Source organism: Thunnus thynnus, chromosome 10 (genome assembly GCF_963924715.1).
Source record: "Thunnus thynnus chromosome 10, fThuThy2.1, whole genome shotgun sequence".
Classification (NCBI taxonomy): Eukaryota; Metazoa; Chordata; class Actinopteri; order Scombriformes; family Scombridae; genus Thunnus; species Thunnus thynnus.
Window position 1 is genome coordinate 6,717,680 of NC_089526.1, and position 17,811 is coordinate 6,735,490.

The window sequence follows — 17,811 nt, forward strand, 5'->3', positions numbered from 1 at the left end:
CCGGAACCCTAATGTTCCCAATGTTGCTCTGAAATCTTGCCTCAAGTGGATTAAAAGGTAGATTTTAAAAAATTCCAACAATATTTGGCAACTTGAAATAATATCCTGCTTTCACTGAATATAAAATCACATTTACACCAAGTGAAATATTCAAATGGATATATGTGTTGTGAGCATCATGTCATACATCTTAATTGTGATTAAGCATGACAAAGGTGGTACTGGAGACCTTATGATTGTGACTAAAATGTAAAATGACATTCTGCAGGGATGAACTTGCAACAGGTTCCATCATCCTCATCATCAGGTTGAAGAAATTAATCTTACTTCAGACATAAAGATTATTTCAATACTTACAGCTGTTTTATGCAGGTCAGTGTGATGCGATCCCAATGTGCAGGAAAGGCCAGTGTTTCCAGGGTCAGAAAGCAAAGGGAGAGGGCACAAAAATAAAAAAAGCAACACAGAATCAATCTCAGGCCATTTGACAAGCAAACCATTCTGTCTCCAGAATCTGTTTCCAAAGCAGTAAAGCCTGGGGCAAAATGATTCATGATCTGCGCAACTGTAACAACACAGACATTTGACCAGTGTTGTACATATTCCGCTCCACTTGTTCCTTTAATGTCAGTTGCACTTTAAAGCAAGGCCCTTTCAGTGTTGCAGCTTTCTTTCAGCTTTACGCCTGTGGCGAGGAGAGGATTTCTGCCTCTCACGCTGGAGCATCTCCTGCCTACAGCAGCCCACATGTCTTCTGAGATACGCTATCAATTAATATTACTTAATATGCTGATTTACTCGCAGGATGTACGGTTTAATCTGAGCAACGTCCCACTGCTTCACTGTTTAATCTTACTGTGACTTTGCAAGTTGGTTTCCCGACAAACCACATTCATCTTTTATCACAACCGAGAAAAACTGACAACTGTCATATTAAAATGACAACTGTCTGTTTCCTTTTCCGGCGGTGCCTGACAGGTCTGCTAAAGGAAGTGGTGGATGACTAAATTATCGTTTGATTGTGCAAATTTTACAATGGTTGTCCTGAACAGAACACCAATTTTATGACTTCGGTTCAAGCACAGTATTCTGATTTAGAGGTCACAGTCTGAGGCCAATGACCTTAAAAGTCAAAACATGAACTCTGAGGTACTAGATCCACTGTAATCCAGATTAGATGGCAGTCGTGCCCTCCTTATGCCTTATCGTGACACATCCTCCGGGTTTGGCTTTGATTGTCTAACGTAGCTACTCCAACCATAGCAGTATAATCAAACTATTGATCACACATATACATATACATATATGCAGCCTCATCTCTGGCACACAAACGACAGAGAGTGATATTTCTCTACGTATTTTCAGAATCAGATATTTATTGACCAAGTATGTTTACGCACACCGGGGATTTGACTCCGTTTTAGTAGCTCTCAATGTACTTAAACTGAATAACAACACAACAATCTTCAGAAATATACGCAGGCAATGACTATATACAGGTGAAACCGTTTCTGTGACCTGTAAACAGAATACAAATAGTGCAAAGGCGTAAAGAGTACGAGGAGTGCTGAGATAAATATTCAATGGTAAATTAGTGGTTGAAGCAATTTGAAAAGGTCTCCATGGACAAACTGAATATCTAGCCGAAGTGACTATATTCTGCTTAATTTGGTACTATTTAACGTATACAAAGAGGGTGTAACAGCCAAATATAAAGCATTGCATGCCGTTTCCCTCGGTTCAAACAAGTTAGCGTTAACGTGAGCTGTTTAATCCAACATACGACACTAAGTTAGCTTAGTTAGTCACACTGCTGGTACTTATAGGGAAGCTTTACAAAACAGTTGAATGTAACCCCAACAGGAGTGTTAACGTAGTTTCTTAGGTAAGCTTATAACGCACACAGAAACGTTTACAGTTTGCTAAAGAGCTAAAGACAGGAAGTGACACTCCCGTTAGGTTAGGCTGCCTGCTAACAGCTAACGAGCTAGCTGCCCATCCACGACTGGGCGTTGGTTGCTCAGACAACTGCAGAAGCTAAATAGCGGCAAAGCCAAAAATGTTCAAATAGCGGATCCAGCGCGAACACAAATCATCACAGTTGCCGTTTAACAACACCGTTTTCTGAATATGTTGTGACAGTAGCTGAGAGCAGCGGTCTCACCCATAACGTTGACGCTCCCTGCCGCCTCAAAAACCGATCATTCACAAGCCGACATTCCCCTCCTCGCTGCTTCTACTTGAGCTGCGCACTATGAGGCACGTAACGCCTCCCGTGCCTAACGGAACTACGCCGAACGAATTGCGTAAGTCGTACGTGAATCTGAAAGGGAGGGAACACTCGCGATAATGTACAATTCCTTTGAGTCCCGGTGTGTTCTCGCGATAACTAGACGTTCGCGCAAGGAGACTTTTGGAGCAATTTTCATCAGAACATCCTAAACTAATTACAGCCAGTGGTGGAAAAAGTATTCAGATCATTTACTTAAAGATCCCTTCCAGATGTATATAAAATACTCTGGCTTGAATAATAATTTGTATTTGATATGGTCTTTCCCACAAAGAGGTTCAAATTATCTCGTTAAAATCCTTAAAATTATATCTACTCCTTTTACCATATTAAAAATTCCAGAAAAACCCCACTTAAGTAAAAGTACATAAATATTAGCAACAAAATGTAGTTATAGTATTAATGTAAAATCACTGATTTTGTCCTACTGACTGATATGTTAATATATATGACATCATTAGATTATTAATACTGAAGCATCAGTGTTAGAGCAGCATGTTACTGTTGTAGCTGCTGGAAGTGGAGCTAGTTTGAACTACTTTATATACAGTTAGCTAGTTTAGTCCAGTGGTTCCCAACCTAGGGGTCGGGCCCTTTCAAGGGGTCACTAGATAAATCTGAGGGGTCATGAGATGATTAATGGGAGAGGAAAGAAGAAAAAACAAAGTTCTGAATCTGGTTCACTTTTTAGACTTTTTCTCTAATCTTTGGATCATTTGAACATTTATTGAAATGAAACCATGTGAGAAGTTTAGATGGAAAAATCATTATTTGGTGGAGCTGTTAATAACTCATAGACATCGGACATGTGACCCCGACTACACACTGCTTTTTGTAAGACATCAAAAGCCAGAAAAGTTGGAAACCACTGGTTTCATCTTTAACAATGTGTTGTATTTTAAAAGCATGTTATATTAACCATTGTGTCAAATATTCATCTGAAAAGTAACTGAAGCTGTAAAATAAATGTAGTGGAGTAGAAAGTACAATATTTCCCTCTGAAATGTAGTGGAGTGGAAGAAAAAAGTACAAATACCTCAAATTTGTACTTAAGTGCAGTACTTGAGTAAATGTACTTAGTTACTTTCCACCAATGATCTGATTACACCTCCTACTCTGTCATCAGGGTCGTAAATTTTAATAAAACGGTTATAAGAAGTTTACTTAAATAAGTCATTTTACCAAACTAGTTTATAACTTATTTGCTATTTTACATTATTAGCTGCAGTTTATTTACAATATGACTGTGTGTGTGGCGTCAAGTTGTCCAACGACATTCCAATGTCACAACAGCGTCTGTTGTATCCATGGCAACAAGACCGTCCAATACCGCCCGCTTTGATTGGTTGAAAATGCGGTGAGTTTGAGCGTTGTTCCTGCTTATTTGCTCATTTCGGGGCGTCTGCTGTGTCAAGAATAACAAAGATGTCGCTTATATGTATATAAATTATACAGGCTATAGCTATGACTAAGGATATTTAATGAGGAAATGTGTCCAGCAACCCAAATCAACTACTGCTAATTTGCGATGCTGGAGAAAGGGTAAGAAACTTTGACTTGTCTTTTTTAAACTGCAAGTTAACATAGAAAACCAGCTCAAACTAAAATAGTCTAAGCTATCCTAGCTAGCTGTGTTTTCACTGCTGGATTTTGAAATGCCTGCATAAGACAGGCTAAATGCAATAGTGGAAGAAGTATTCAGATCCTTAAGAGCAGAACCAATACAGCAATGTAAAAATACTCCATTACAAGTAAAAGTCCTGCATGGAAAATATTACTTAAGTTTAAGTATTAGTAGCAAAATGTAGTTAAAATATTGCAGTAAAAGTAGTGGTTTGGACCCTCTGACTGATATATTATTATATATGACATCATTAGATTATTAATACTTAAGCATCAGTGTTAGAGCAGCATGTTACTGTTGTAGCTGCTGGAGGTGGAGCTAGTTATACAGTTAGCTAGTTTAGTACGGTGGTTCCCAACCTAGGGGTCGGGCCCCTTCAAAGGATCACCAGATGAATTTGAGGGGTCATGAGATGATTAATGGGAGATGAAAGAAGAAAAAACAAAGTTCTGAATCTGTTTCAGTTTTTAGACTTTTTCTCTAATCTTTGGATCATTTGAACATTTATTGAAATGAAACCATGTGAGAAGTTTAGAGGGAAAAATCACTATTTGGAGCTGTTATCAACTCATAGACATCTGAAATGTGACCCCGACTACACACTGCTTTTTGTAAGACGTCAAAAGCCAAAAAGGTTGGAAACCACTGGTTTCATCTTTAACAATCTGTTGTATTTTAAAAGCTTGTTATATTACCCATTGTGTCAAATCTTCATCTGAAAAGTTACTGACGTTGTCAAATAAATGTAGTGGAGTAGAAAGTACAATATTTCCCTCTGAAATGTAGTGGAGTGGAAGTATAAAGTAGCATCAAATGGAAATACTTAAGTACCTCAAAACTGTACTTAAGAACAGTACCTGAAAATTTACTTAAATTTACACTGGCTAAAAGTCACTTTGTATCATAAACATTTCAAGTTGATCCACAGGATACTCATGGAAACAAAGGGGTGCACTGAAAATGTCCAACCCAGTTAAAAAAGTGAGACAAGGAGAAAAATCGCCCCTGAAAACCACAGGAATCCAGAGCAAGTAAGCTGTGTTATTTCCTCACAGTTATTTAACAGCCTGTTACATAATTTAAAAATGTATTTCCTTGATATGACAAAAAACTAATCAACTGATAAGCATGTTTTTTTTTTTAGGGCATCTCATGATCTCAGGCGGCTTCAGTCCCTCCTCGCCAAAAGCGGCCCCAGACAAGAGGTGAAAAACAACAAATGACTTTGCTCTGAGGCAGTGTGTCTAGACATTTTGATAACGATACAAATCAGCTCATATTTCTTCAGGTCTGTGAATACACACTGAGGTATGAGACACCATGTGTTGCAGGTGGCAGCACTGAGTCACAGTAAAGCACGCAGCAGTGGAGCCAGCAGATCCCAAGGCCAGCGTCTACAAAAAGACACCAAAACACACAGGAGTGAGAACGACATCAGCAGTGAAGCATCTGAGCTGGAAAAATTCAGGTTTACCTTCCCAGGGAGTTTATAATCTTGATATCTGCCATTTCTTTGAGCTAAATCAGCTAAATTAAGGTCATAGGACCACAATACATAGTGAGTAAAGTTAAGTTCATCAAATTTGCTCCAACCATCTTGTGCAGCAAAGTGTGTAAGAACTGAATAATTGCACTGTGGATCCAAAAAGTCAACATTTACATCATTATCTCCCATATTTCCACAATAATGAGCTTCCTACAGAGGCAGGCTGACTTTGTTGGATGTATACGAGTACGTATATGTAATTAAGGCTGTGCAACATCTAAAAATTTTCAATACAAATTCCCTTTATGATATCTGCACTGACACACACAACAATATTTCTTCTAAACCTTACTTTAAGAAATAGAAATGTTTAAATGTTCTTTCATTTAACAAAAGAAGCCAAAGGTTTCAAATGTTAAATGTTGTCTAAAAACAAGCAGTTGTACAAGAACTTTAAGTAAAGTAAAATAGTCTGAAATTGACAGTTTTCAATACTCGGTGCAATAAAGACACATTTTAGGTGTTACTAACAAGTATTGAGGTTAGATCCCCTGCCCTATATGTGACCAGAACATGCAGAATATATAGGCATGACTGAGCAAAATATTGATCTCCTACACCCACAATGCAATTATTTGTCAGCCTTTATTATATTGCACATGTTGTTTGCGATATCTTATATTTTCTACATTTTGAAGATGTTAAGAGGGCCAAAAGTTTTGGAGAAAGCAACAAAAGAGGTTAACTTGTTGTTTATTTAATGCTCCTATTGACTTCAGCAGAGTTTGTAAAGTAGAAATTGACTGAACTTGCATTAGATTAACTGTTTCTTTAAAAAAAATTAAATACTGTCTGTACTATTTTGGACCTTACTATAACAAGGCTATATCCATTTTTCAGCATAACATACAGAGACCAAAGATGTTTCAGCAGCCACCCACTGCACAAACTCTTCTCTGACATCCTTGCTTCTCTGGTCAAGAACCGACTCTGCAGGTAAAACACCTTGGATAACATTTATGCTCATGTCACACCGATGGCTCAAGTTACTAACAATATTTCCTCCCTCTATAGTGAATGGATTGATCACGCAGTGCCTGAGTCAGTCCTCAGAGTTCTGATCTGCCTGCGACTGCTGATCAGAGACCCCTACCATCAGGTGCAACTTGATTTTCCGTGAATCCTATTTTCATGTTTATTATACTCTATAACTGCTTCCACGTTTATTATATGAGTTCAACAAAAGATTCAAAACAATAACTGTCTCTTTTAACTGCTTCCTCTTTTAGAAACTCCTCCATCAACTCCGAGGCATCAATTTACTTGCCAGGGTAAATGCTCCCATGGCTAAACAGGCTTTATATATATATCCATATATTTCTATTTTCCTCCTCATCCCTGCTCTGTATCTCTTTTAGTATATGGATTCTGTCACTGCCATGTACATATCTTGTGGCGAACAGGCGTTTGCCGTGCAGAAGCTGGTCACAATGACCTGTGAGTAATCTAAAGGGCAACGTGATAGACAGACACTGATAACTGAAGTCTTGTGTACATCCTCATCAACGCTGGGTTTACCGATTGCTCCACAGACATGTTTCAGAAGCTGTCTGCTGTTGAAAATCAAAGAGGCTGGGTCATCGAGAGTGGCGCTCACAGGGTAAGAGATAAGTCGTGATAAGTTATCTGTGATTATGTGCTGTTTGTTTTCAAATCATATGTATGTCTAAGCCAATATAAAGACATTATTGTGCACTGTACCAATGCACTACTCACTACATGTTGTATAGATAATGATGAATTTGTAGTGTAGAGCACTCTTACACCACACTTAAGCCAAAATTTGAAATTTACATCCAAAAACATTTCATAATCTAACTGGCAGATACTTGGAAATAGTCATGAACATTGATTTTCCCATGGGAATAAATCATTTAGATTTCAAGAACCTCTCTTGTGGTGTCACCAACGTTACACATTTATCTCCATACTCTTGCTCTAAAAATAGTAAAACCATCATTATTGTTTCCCGTTTTCATATTTTGGATAGTGAACACCACAGCCTTTAGGCTCCACTAGTCAGGCTCTATTTTTAAACTTTGCAAATATTTACTTGTCAGTCAAACAGATGAAAAACATTAAGAACAGCACAAAGTCATGACATCCTTTTATGAGAATAGTGGATATTATTGTGTTGTCTGTGTTTCTCTGCACTGAATTATTGTCACTGATTTATCTGCATTCATTGTACTTTGTGGGAAAAGATCTAATTAAGTAAACACTTTCCAGACCCTGGTTAAGCTCTTATCCACAACAGATAGCAGCGTGCTACTGGGAGCCCTGCTGGCACTCACCACTTTGGCTGAGAGGTAAGAAAATACTTCATTTAAGGTATTAAATACATTTATAATACAATCTGTTGCGAATTATGTTTTTTCTGTAGTCGAGAATACAAGGAGGAGATTGGGGAGCTTCCGATAGTGGAGAACCTTCTAGTAATACTGCAGGAATATGACCTGCTGTCAAAGAGGTAAGTGACCACTTCTTGCTCTCATTTGAGACTGTGACTATTTAAATTACTTGGTTGAGGTGTTGTCAGTGTTAGATAAAATGTTGTGTCTACATTGTAATGACTAGTGCTGATAAAAGTTGACTCATCTTATCTCTTCTCTTATCTGCTGGGACACAAAAACATCGATCTTGCAGTTTCAGATATGCCGTTTAACATATGACCCTTTTTAGCAAACTAATAAAAATCCTAATTAGCACAGTACTTTTTTTTAAGTTCAGCTAGAAAGGATTAATATGATTTAAAACAATAAATTAACATGAAAAACAATAATAAAAACATGGAAAGCAGCATGAATCAATTAACGGTTGTAAGACAAAGACAATATAAGAATGCTACTTTGGAAATGAGAGCTCAAGATTAAAAAAAACATTTTTACTGGCAAACTAATTAAGTTTCTATAACGATCCCAAATGTCAGGTAATATTCATATAACATGGGAGTTGAACTTGTTTGCTTCAGGATGAGTGCGGAGCTGCTGAGGCTCCTGTCCCCGGTGCGTCAGGTGAGGGATCAGGTGAGGGAGCTGGAGGGGCTGCCGGTGCTGCTGAGCCTCCTGCACGGCCAGCACCTGAAGCTGCTGTGGAGCATCGCCTGGGTGCTGGTCCAACTCTGCGAGGATCCCGACACCAGGACAGAGATCCGGAGCTGGGGGGTGGTGCAGCCGCTGCTCCGTCTGCTCAGCAGGTTGTTGAGACTGAGCGATAGTACAGTACCACAGTCAAAATTAAAACAGCCTCTCTATTCAACCAAAACCTTTTTACTTTTACAAACATTACCCATGTGTACTGTACATTTCCAGAAAATCTCTGGTCAGAGCTACAATGGGTTCTGTTCTGACCACACTGAAGTGATTTATGGTCTTAGAGGGATGCTTCAGTAATTTAGTATTGCATCTCGTTAAAGTTGGGGGACTCATAAGAGATACATTAAAAAAAAAAGAATGATCAGACCAACAGAGGCCAAGACATGCAGACTTTTAGTCTAGTATGGGTCAAACTCTGAAAACACTGGATCCTACATTTCCCATAAATGATAGTGTCTTTCATTAGACCCAGATGTCTGCAAGGTTATCTCAACTTGGGCTTGGGAGACTATAAACTGGGGCGTGGAATTTGAAAGATATTGGTGTTTCCCAGGCAGAGAGGGTCTGACAAAAACATGCTGTTGGTTGCATGATGAGAAATGTAGGATCCAGCGTTTTTTTTTAACTTCACCCATATTAGATACTAAAAATCAGAATATCTCAGCTTCTGCAGCATCACTTTTGATCGATCTGTTTTTTAATCTGCCTCTTTTGAGTCCCCAAACTTTGTGCAAGTACAACACTAAATTGATGGAGTAGCTCTTTAAATAAAAGAAGAGTGTTTGTAAATTGTAAAGGGTTCAGATTTAGACCGCCTTATTCCACAAAATAGTTTCTGAGATTTCTTGCCTTCCAAACCAGCTTTCTGGCTTGTAATCTGTTTTGGAAAAGAATCTCTTTGCTCTTCTGAAACAAAACCTCTGACAGTGTTTTTCAACAGCTAATGATAGAGGACAGCACAACAACTAAGTAACCAGCATCACAAGAGAGTTCAGTTACAAAGCTTCACCCTCAGGCCAAAAACAAATGACAAATCCATGTTGCTATTCACATCATTTAACACCATGACATACCATGTATATAATAACCCTTGCAGTGACAGGCAGTACGTCTCTGACCGCTCGTCCATTGAGACGCTCTCCAGCGCCAACGCCGCCGGCCGCATTCAGACAGAACACATCAGAGAGGAGCTCAGTCCGCAGGAGGAGGTGGACAACACTACGGCCCTGCAGTCAGGTCAGGAGAATACACAACTATCGCGTACTACACAGGAAATTTAGCATTTTCTCGAGAGTTTTTACAGTGTATTTCTACTTGTGCTTACCACTGCACAATTCAGACAAATCCTCCCCCAGAGGAGTCTCAATCAGTAGCTGAGAATGTAAACAGTGTTTTCCTGAAGTGAGAATGCTGACCACTGAGACTTGGCTCACTGTATCTATCATTTTAGAGGCAATGGTTGTAAATTTTCTGTTTCTGGATGTCTAAAGACGCTCATTTTGTTATTAAACTGTTAACATTTTATTATTCAGCATAGCTTTTGCAGTAAGTATCTACAGAGAGATGTAAAATGTTCCAGCTCAAAAGCTTCGGGGTTTCCAGTCTTCCTTTCATGTTGTTAATGTTCACAGCTGTTGATTAGACTGAGACTAAAAGATTGCATGTATGAGTTCTTAAATTAAGTCATATCCCCTCCCTCTCTAATCATTTTCCAGCCTGCTGTACAGCTCTGACCGAGCTTAGTCTGGATGACACATCTGCTCACCACATTGTGCAGGTAAGGAAAAGTCCCTAAAATACATATAGTCCAGATTTGTAGCAAATGACCACATGTGGATCATTTTGAACTTTGTGTCATTTTGACATTCTTTTCTTAGGAAAATGGGGTCTATATAATAGCAAAGTTGGTATTACCACAAAACTCTGGACCAAATGTCACATCGTTGCAGGTATACGGCTTCATATATGTATTTAAGTTACATTTGAGTATAAATTTAACTACCAGAAAGTCACATATCTGTAAATCTGTTCACATGTTGGCAGTGCTATGCATTCCGGGCCCTGCGGTTTCTATTTAGTGTAGAAAGAAACAGACATCTGTTTAAGAGGTAAAGTTTAAAAAACACAGCATATTATTTTAAATATATTATATACATATAACTTTAAGTTCAAGCATGTATCATTTAAATGTAGCTAATGCTGGATATCTGTTTTGGTGTTGTTATTTCAGACTCTTTCCCACAGACCTCTTTGAGTTGTTTATTGATGTTGGCCATTACGTGCGGGACCTCACGGCCTATGAGGGACTTCGAACCAAAGTTTCACTCTTCACTGTAAGGAAACAGGATCTAAATGGATTAATCTGTATATTCAGCTGCTTTTCATCAGTAAAATATGTATAATTGTGTTTTGGGATTAATAAGCAGGATAATTTATCTTGCACACTGATGTGGCGTTCTTGTAATGCAGGAGGAGGAACTGGATGGCCTGAGAGAGAGTATTGAGGCTGTGGACCAGAACCGGCCCGCCCTCAGAGTGATCAACGGTTACTCCATACTCGACCATCTAGGCACCGGAGCCTTTGGAAGCGTCTTCAAGGTACAAAGAACATCCTTAAAACTGGCAGCAACTGCATTCAGCAACATTGGTTTGGGTCAATTTTGCATCTTTGTGACCCTCATTTAAGAGTGGTTCACATCAAGAGTCAATGATTTCAATAAATATACCCAACGACAGGTCCGAAAGCAGAGTGGCCAGAATCTTCTGGCTCTGAAGGAGGTGAACCTCCACAACCCGGTTTTTGGCAAAGACAAGAAGTCCAGAGACAGTAACGTGGAGAAGATCATCTCTGAGCTCACAATCATCAAAGAACAGGCACAAAGTTTCAATTTTAATCTGATAACATGAACAAGTAGGTCCATATTTTGTGTAGTTAATGTGTTTCTTGGTTCCTCTTCTCTAGATGACACACCCAAATATTGTTAAATACTACAAGACATTTTTGGAAGGTAGGAGGATCATTATTTTTGCTGTTCATCACAAAACTATAAGATATTTTAGCACGGCTTGCACAACCTCCCTGTCCCTCTCAGATTGTATTAACCATAGTGAAACTGCTCATTTGAGGTGACAAGCTGTACATTGTGATGGAGCTGATCGAAGGAGTGCCGCTGGCTGAACATTTTAACTCTCTGAAGGAGAAGCAGCAGCAGTTCACTGAGGACAGATTATGGAATATATTCATACAGGTAAAGACTGCTGAACTTCATTTCCTTTGGGGACATTTCTCTCAAGACACATCTGCAGAAAGATCAGTACGCTACTTTTGGGTGGTCCTATGTGAGTAATAAAAGCAGACAAAAGTATATGTTCTGAGAGTTGTGGGAATAACTGGAATCTCAAGAGACTTTTGACTGACGCATTATTTACACTCGATAGTAAGTTTAGTATCAGAAGATTCCCCAAGTAAAGTGTTCCCACATTATCCAGTGGACTTTCTCCATCAGTTTTGATCTATTTTGGTGCCCGTTGCTAATATTCTTGAATAAAAGCCTAAAATCTGAATGTAAATAATTTCTTCTGCAAAGGAGAAACATTTTGGCTGAATGTAAACATCTCAGTTTCTCCAAAATACTTCTAACAAGTTTAATACTAATGAATATAACTTCTCCACGTTCCCTCAGATGTGTTTGGCCCTGAGATACCTGCACAAGGAGAAGAGAATAGTCCACCGCGACCTCACGCCAAACAACATCATGCTGGGGGAGAAAGACAAAGTCACCATCAGTGAGTGTGTATTAATGGTTTTCCACACCACACATCTTCATTTATATCATATCGCCCTGTCTTGTCTTATGATAACAGTACAACCCGTGTCTTTCCCCTACTTGAAGCTGACTTCGGTCTTGCTAAGCAGAAGCAGGAGAACAGCAAGCTCACGTCAGTGGTTGGCACCATCCTTTACTCTTGGTGAGGAACTCATCTGAGCATCCAGCTGCTTTTTGTCCATTGTATTGGGAAGATATTGGGGATATATCAGAGACAGATGCCTCAAAATCTGGACAAATAAAAACAAAAGTATCTGCACAGCTAAATGCCACTAAAAGTAAGTCAGAAAATGTGTTTTGTGAGGATCAATTTCAGTATTAGACCTCAAGCGTGAGGACATTTTTGGAAAATAGGATATTTTATTCAGTCCCCAACTTTTCAAAGGGCTGTTTTTAGGATTAAGGTTAAGATTAGGTTTAGGGTTAGTTACTAGGGAATGCATAAGAGCGTCCTCATAAGTAAAGATGTGTGTGTTTGTGTTTGTTAGTCCAGAGATTGTGAAGAACGAGCCATATGGGGAGAAAGCTGACATCTGGGCTTTGGGCTGTATCCTCTATCAGATGGCCACTTTACAGCCTCCGTTCTACAGCAGCAACATGCTGTCACTGGCCAACAAGGTACCATGAACACACACACACACACACACACACACACACACAAAATTCACATCTAAACTTAAATTGTTTTTCTCTCTGTCTTCAGTTGTTGACCTTTGTCCTTCATTCTGTGCTTGTAGATTGTCGAGGCTGTTTATGAGCCGATTGAAGAAGGAGCTTTCTCAGAGAGAGTCGTAGACATGATCAGATGGTGAGACTTTTGTTTTGAAATGATGTTATTGATGATAAAAAAAAATGCACTGCATCTTCACCAGGTATGTTTAAAGGATTTCCATTAGTTATATGGTAAGGTTAACAGTAAGTCGGACCGTTGGCTCGCTACGATTTCACAATAGTGGCGGTTATTTTGATCCATTGGTGCTATACAGGCTTCCGTTGATTCATTTCCTAGACTTTAGATTACCTCATCTGAGAAGAGTAGGCTACAGAATCCACTTAAATGCATTTCCCCTGTATAATTGTTATTTCATATTTCATTTTTGTGTATTTCATGCTACTTTCAATCGGTTGAAAGTCACGTAATGCACATTAAAGTTATCAATTGTTCTAATGTATTTATAATTGTACTCTTTTCTGTTAATGGGACGTCCTGTCAGGTGTTTGAGTCCAGATGCAGACCAGCGACCGGACATCGTGGCTGTCAGCTCCAGGATCTCTGACCTCATGATGAGGCTGATGGATGGTCTCTACACTTCCCAGAATGCATTGGAAAGGAGAGCAGAGAGAGACAGGAAACGAGCGCAGAAGTACTTCCTGGAAAGGCACAAAAGCAGGACAAACTCATTCTTCTCTCAGGTACTACTAACTTAACTAAGAACTGTGCATTGCAAAAATCTACTTAACTGTTATTGTGGGATTTCACCAACTTGTAAACCCTTCTTTAAAAACTAATTTCTTAAAATTGATAATGTGCTGCACTGCTTTCAGGAAAAATCCTTAATGAAGACTGAATCTCCGGCTCCACGTTGTTCTGCAGCCTGCAGTTCAAACAGCAGCAGCAAGCAGAATATCAGTCAAGGTAACTCTGTTGTTCACCACACAGGATTATACACACATCAAAATGATAACATGCTGTAATTAATCCTTCCTGTTTTTTGTAGATGATGCCTCAGATGAGGAGCTTTCCATTAACAAAAACACTGCTGCCTCTACAGGACAACACTACGGTTAGTTATCTGTCTGCAAATATGTTCATCATGAGGTTTTTACTTTAAACCCATCCAAGGGAAAAATGTGCCTGCTGTTTTTCCCTGATTAATGTTCACACAGTTTTATATTCTCGCAGTTGGACGCTTGTTTGTCTCTTGTTATTGCCTTCAGTTTTTCAGATTGTTTGGAGCACTGTGTTGTGGATTTTTCTCACTTAATCAAGCTATGAGGTTGTTTTTTTTGTTTTTGTTTTTATATAAGGGTTGATGTCCAGATCATCCGTTACACCTGACCAAATTGTAGCTGGGTGAGTGAAAAAAAACACACATCACACATCTGGCATTAGAGTTTGGGGAAAAGTCTTAGTATCATCTCTGAGTAACTGCTTTCTCTAAATGAAGGCAGATGTTTGTTGACGCAGATACACCAGAACACATAACCACTAGTTTATTTCTGACCTGAAACATCTTATTAATCCGCCTCTCCCACTTGCGTTTCTCCTCAGTGGGGATTTTGTTGCTGCCAGGATGAAACCAAAACCAGGTATCTTTTCATCCTGATGGGAATGTTTAACCTTCTGCTTTTAAATCTCCTGATAAGATAAGATACTACACAACCTAAACAACCCAAAAAGCATAACATTTTAAAAGTTGGACATTGTAAAAGTTTGTTTTAGCCTTAGTCAGATAGTGTGTTTGGTTTTTCTCTTATCTCAGTGTCAGCAGGGATCTGTGTCTCCCAGAAGAAGCTTCGCCAGATTGATGATCCAATCCAGAGGCTCCTTGTGCAGCTGCACAAGATCATATACATCACTCAAGTACAGTAATACAACGATTGTTTCTGTTCCAAACTCATGAAAAACAAAACTTTATCTCCATCAACTTGGAAAACCGACTATTTTACAATCATTGCACAAAGTCTGATAGGAGTGGTTACACTTGACTGTGATTGTGTTGGTATTAACTTGAGATTGTCTTCATTTAACCTGTAGCTTCCACCAGCTCCGCACCACAACATCAAGAGACGGGTCATTGAAAGATTTAAAAAGTCTCTCTTCCACTACGGGAGCGACCCACACAACCTGAAAGTGGAGCTCAGCAAGGTTTGTACAGTTGACTCACAGTTCTCAAATCCACTTAAGTGGTTAGTAATGAGCTGAACCTGTGGGTAAGATGAGCCATTACTTGCTCGTTAATACAGTAGGTGTCAAATATGTGCCAAATTGCTGGTGAAATCACAAAATTAGATCAGATTACTCAGCTTCTCACCAGTCCGTTTCATCTGTAGCTCAGAAGCAAAGTGAGCGTCTCCTTCCTCTTTGCCTGCAGCTCTTCCAGGCTTCTCCAGAGCTGATGGAATTGGGCTCAACCAGTTCAGACTGGTGGTCTGTGGTCCACCACTTCACAGGAGATCCCCACGCTGCTGACAACTCAGGTAAAGGAACCATTATGTCCAGTAAAAGACATCAACAGACAAAATACCACAGGCTCTGTTGCTCCTACTGATTCTGGTTGGTGAGGAAAAATGTGTGTAAAATTGTGTAAAAGTGACAAATTCACGGCTAGATGTTTAGATTTTAACGCAACTGATTCTCTTCTCACAGGTGATGGGAATCTCAAAGATGGAGTCACTTATGAACAGATGCAGGTCAGTTTCTCTGAGAAGGTTGTAAGGATTGTTTTTTTTGTGTGTTCATGGTTCAACGTCTGTTATATACAGAGATGGTCAGTAAAACTTTTTAATTTATGCTGTCTTGTTAATTTGTTGGCCTTTTTTCACTTTTGTTTTCACATTGGTGGATCTGGTGTCTCGTTGCGGAACAAAATTCTTTGATTTCCCCCTTTGGGATGGTTGTATCGAGTGTCTGTCTGTTGTCGGTCAAGTGATTTCCTGTACAAATGTTCCTTTTCAGGGGATCATAGAAGAGTTGCTGGAGGAGAACAGCTACTATGAAGCAACACACAGCAGGTGACCAGGGAATTTGTACATGCTAATCTGACAATATACTGTTTATATAGCCAGTAAAATAAGCTAACTTAAGCTTCTTAACTGCACTATGCTGTTTCAGGGTATTGTAAACAGTCAGTGGTTGTAAGTAATCAGCTGTTGAGACATACTGCTGTGACATAAGTGTGTGTTTTGGTGGAGCTCATAAATGCTCAAAGATTCTTTTTTGAGGCAGTTTTTCATCTTTTTTTACAACATTCACAACATTGTATGTGTTTTGTGTTGATTTTAGGAATGCAGAGAAAAGAAATTACCAAAAAAGAAGCGACCACCGTCCATATTCATCTTCATAAGTCACAGAGGCATCTGAAGAGACACCGATATACTCTGTGTTAACATGTCACTGTACTTCTCCTCTCAGGCGCTGCTTATTTGTACAAATGTGATGTGACTGTGAATCTCCAAAGATGAATTAATATATCTGCACTGTGCTATACTGTACATGCACATGCATGTAATGAGGGTTGATTTATTTTGTTGTTAACACATATCAAACCTCCACATCAAAGTTAACTGGCCTCCAACCTGCATGAGGCTCTCACAAACACACACACACACACACACACACACACACACACAAAAACAGAAACAACCGGCTTCACATCCACCACCATCCACAGCTTATCTGTGGGGTCCAGGCACTCTGCTCGTGTGAAGCTTTTCGTTTTGTTTTTTCAGGTTTGTCTGTGTTAGCACTTTAGATTCTCAATACCAGACTCAGCAGTTTGACTGTTTTAACTCCTCGCTGCAGGACTGCACGTCACAGCATGTGTTTTTAGGTGGCTGAAAGCCAAATTTCCTCATACATTTCACTTCCAAAGAGCTGAAACCTAACCGTCACCTGCATTCTGTATTTATTTTCAAGCATATAACGATGTTTGACTGCAGCTTTGTGAAACAGTAAAAAACCAGGTTTTCGATATAATGAACATCAAAATTGTGTGTAATTCACTGAACATTTTCATTGTAATTTTAAAGAGTTGATGGCAGCTGAAGGCTTTCTTATGCACTTTCATCCAAAAGGGATTTGTCAGTATAATCTGTAGAAGGAATAGAAAACTAAGTTGACATTATATGAAATAAATGTTATTTAATGCAGATGATATCTAGTTGTGATCATTTTAAAATAAACACTGTACCCTGCTTTGCTGTACAATGAGGAAAGTCCACTTTGAACTGGAAATATGTGTGCAGGTTTGACATTATGCAGATGTGATGAGGGAGATCCAAAACCATAAAAGAAGAGATTTCTGAATTCCAAGAGGCTCATGAGTCCGGATTCAACTTTCATGGTAACTCTGGGAGTTTAAACTGAACAGAGTCAGCTCTTGGTCATCTTTTAAATTTAACATTTCAGCCCGTTTTCTGTGCACATAAATAACCAAAAGGCTGTAGATGTGTTCACAACTGTCCTGCTATCTCAGATATTACATTTCTTTTGTAAAGCTTACAGAAAGAAACTACCCGATCATACTTCTGACATTTTAGATCTGAAAAAAGCTAATTATGAAATGTGAAAAAGCTCAAATAATTCACTTAAACAGCAGTTTTCAAAGTAGCATATTATACTGTGAAATCTGGTGCTCAAACACCATTAAACACATAAACTCACAGGATGCAACTTTCAATAGTTTTGCACTTCCTTATTAAATCCA

The 17,811-nt window shown here is 39.0% G+C and overlaps 1 protein-coding gene across 2 annotated transcripts; it reads left to right on the plus strand.

Annotated features, from left to right (window-relative positions):
* Positions 1-3,576: 3,576 nt before the first annotated feature.
* Positions 3,577-17,254, plus strand: nek10 (NIMA-related kinase 10). Of its 2 annotated transcripts, none has more exons than XM_067600654.1 (36): positions 3,577-3,832; positions 4,843-4,945; positions 5,059-5,119; positions 5,246-5,382; positions 6,301-6,396; positions 6,475-6,559; positions 6,690-6,731; positions 6,819-6,897; positions 6,993-7,060; positions 7,690-7,769; positions 7,844-7,930; positions 8,432-8,656; positions 9,652-9,791; positions 10,271-10,332; positions 10,433-10,504; positions 10,599-10,663; positions 10,786-10,888; positions 11,025-11,153; positions 11,292-11,429; positions 11,518-11,563; positions 11,682-11,803; positions 12,239-12,341; positions 12,449-12,524; positions 12,871-13,000; positions 13,120-13,190; positions 13,597-13,795; positions 13,928-14,018; positions 14,101-14,166; positions 14,411-14,456; positions 14,655-14,692; positions 14,866-14,966; positions 15,141-15,251; positions 15,478-15,583; positions 15,753-15,796; positions 16,062-16,117; positions 16,389-17,254. In XM_067600654.1, the coding sequence occupies exons 1-36, from the start codon at positions 3,772-3,774 to the stop codon at positions 16,447-16,449; spliced, it is 3,300 nt and encodes a 1,099-aa protein (XP_067456755.1). In that variant the 5' UTR covers positions 3,577-3,771; the 3' UTR covers positions 16,450-17,254. The 2 variants fall into 2 exon arrangements, with proteins under 2 accessions (XP_067456755.1, XP_067456756.1); XM_067600655.1 differs by having other exon boundaries at positions 3,591-3,832; positions 4,832-4,945.
* The last annotated feature ends 557 nt before the right edge of the window (positions 17,255-17,811 follow it).

Coding starts and splice junctions, on each gene's coding strand:
- nek10 (XM_067600654.1), top strand. CDS start 3,772: ATGAGGAAATGTGTCCAGCAACCCAAATCAACTACTGCTAATTTGCGA. Junction 3,833..4,842: donor TTTGCGATGCTGGAGAAAGG/GTAAGAAACTTT, acceptor GTTGATCCACAG/GATACTCATGGAAACAAAGG. Junction 7,931..8,431: donor TATGACCTGCTGTCAAAGAG/GTAAGTGACCAC, acceptor TGTTTGCTTCAG/GATGAGTGCGGAGCTGCTGA.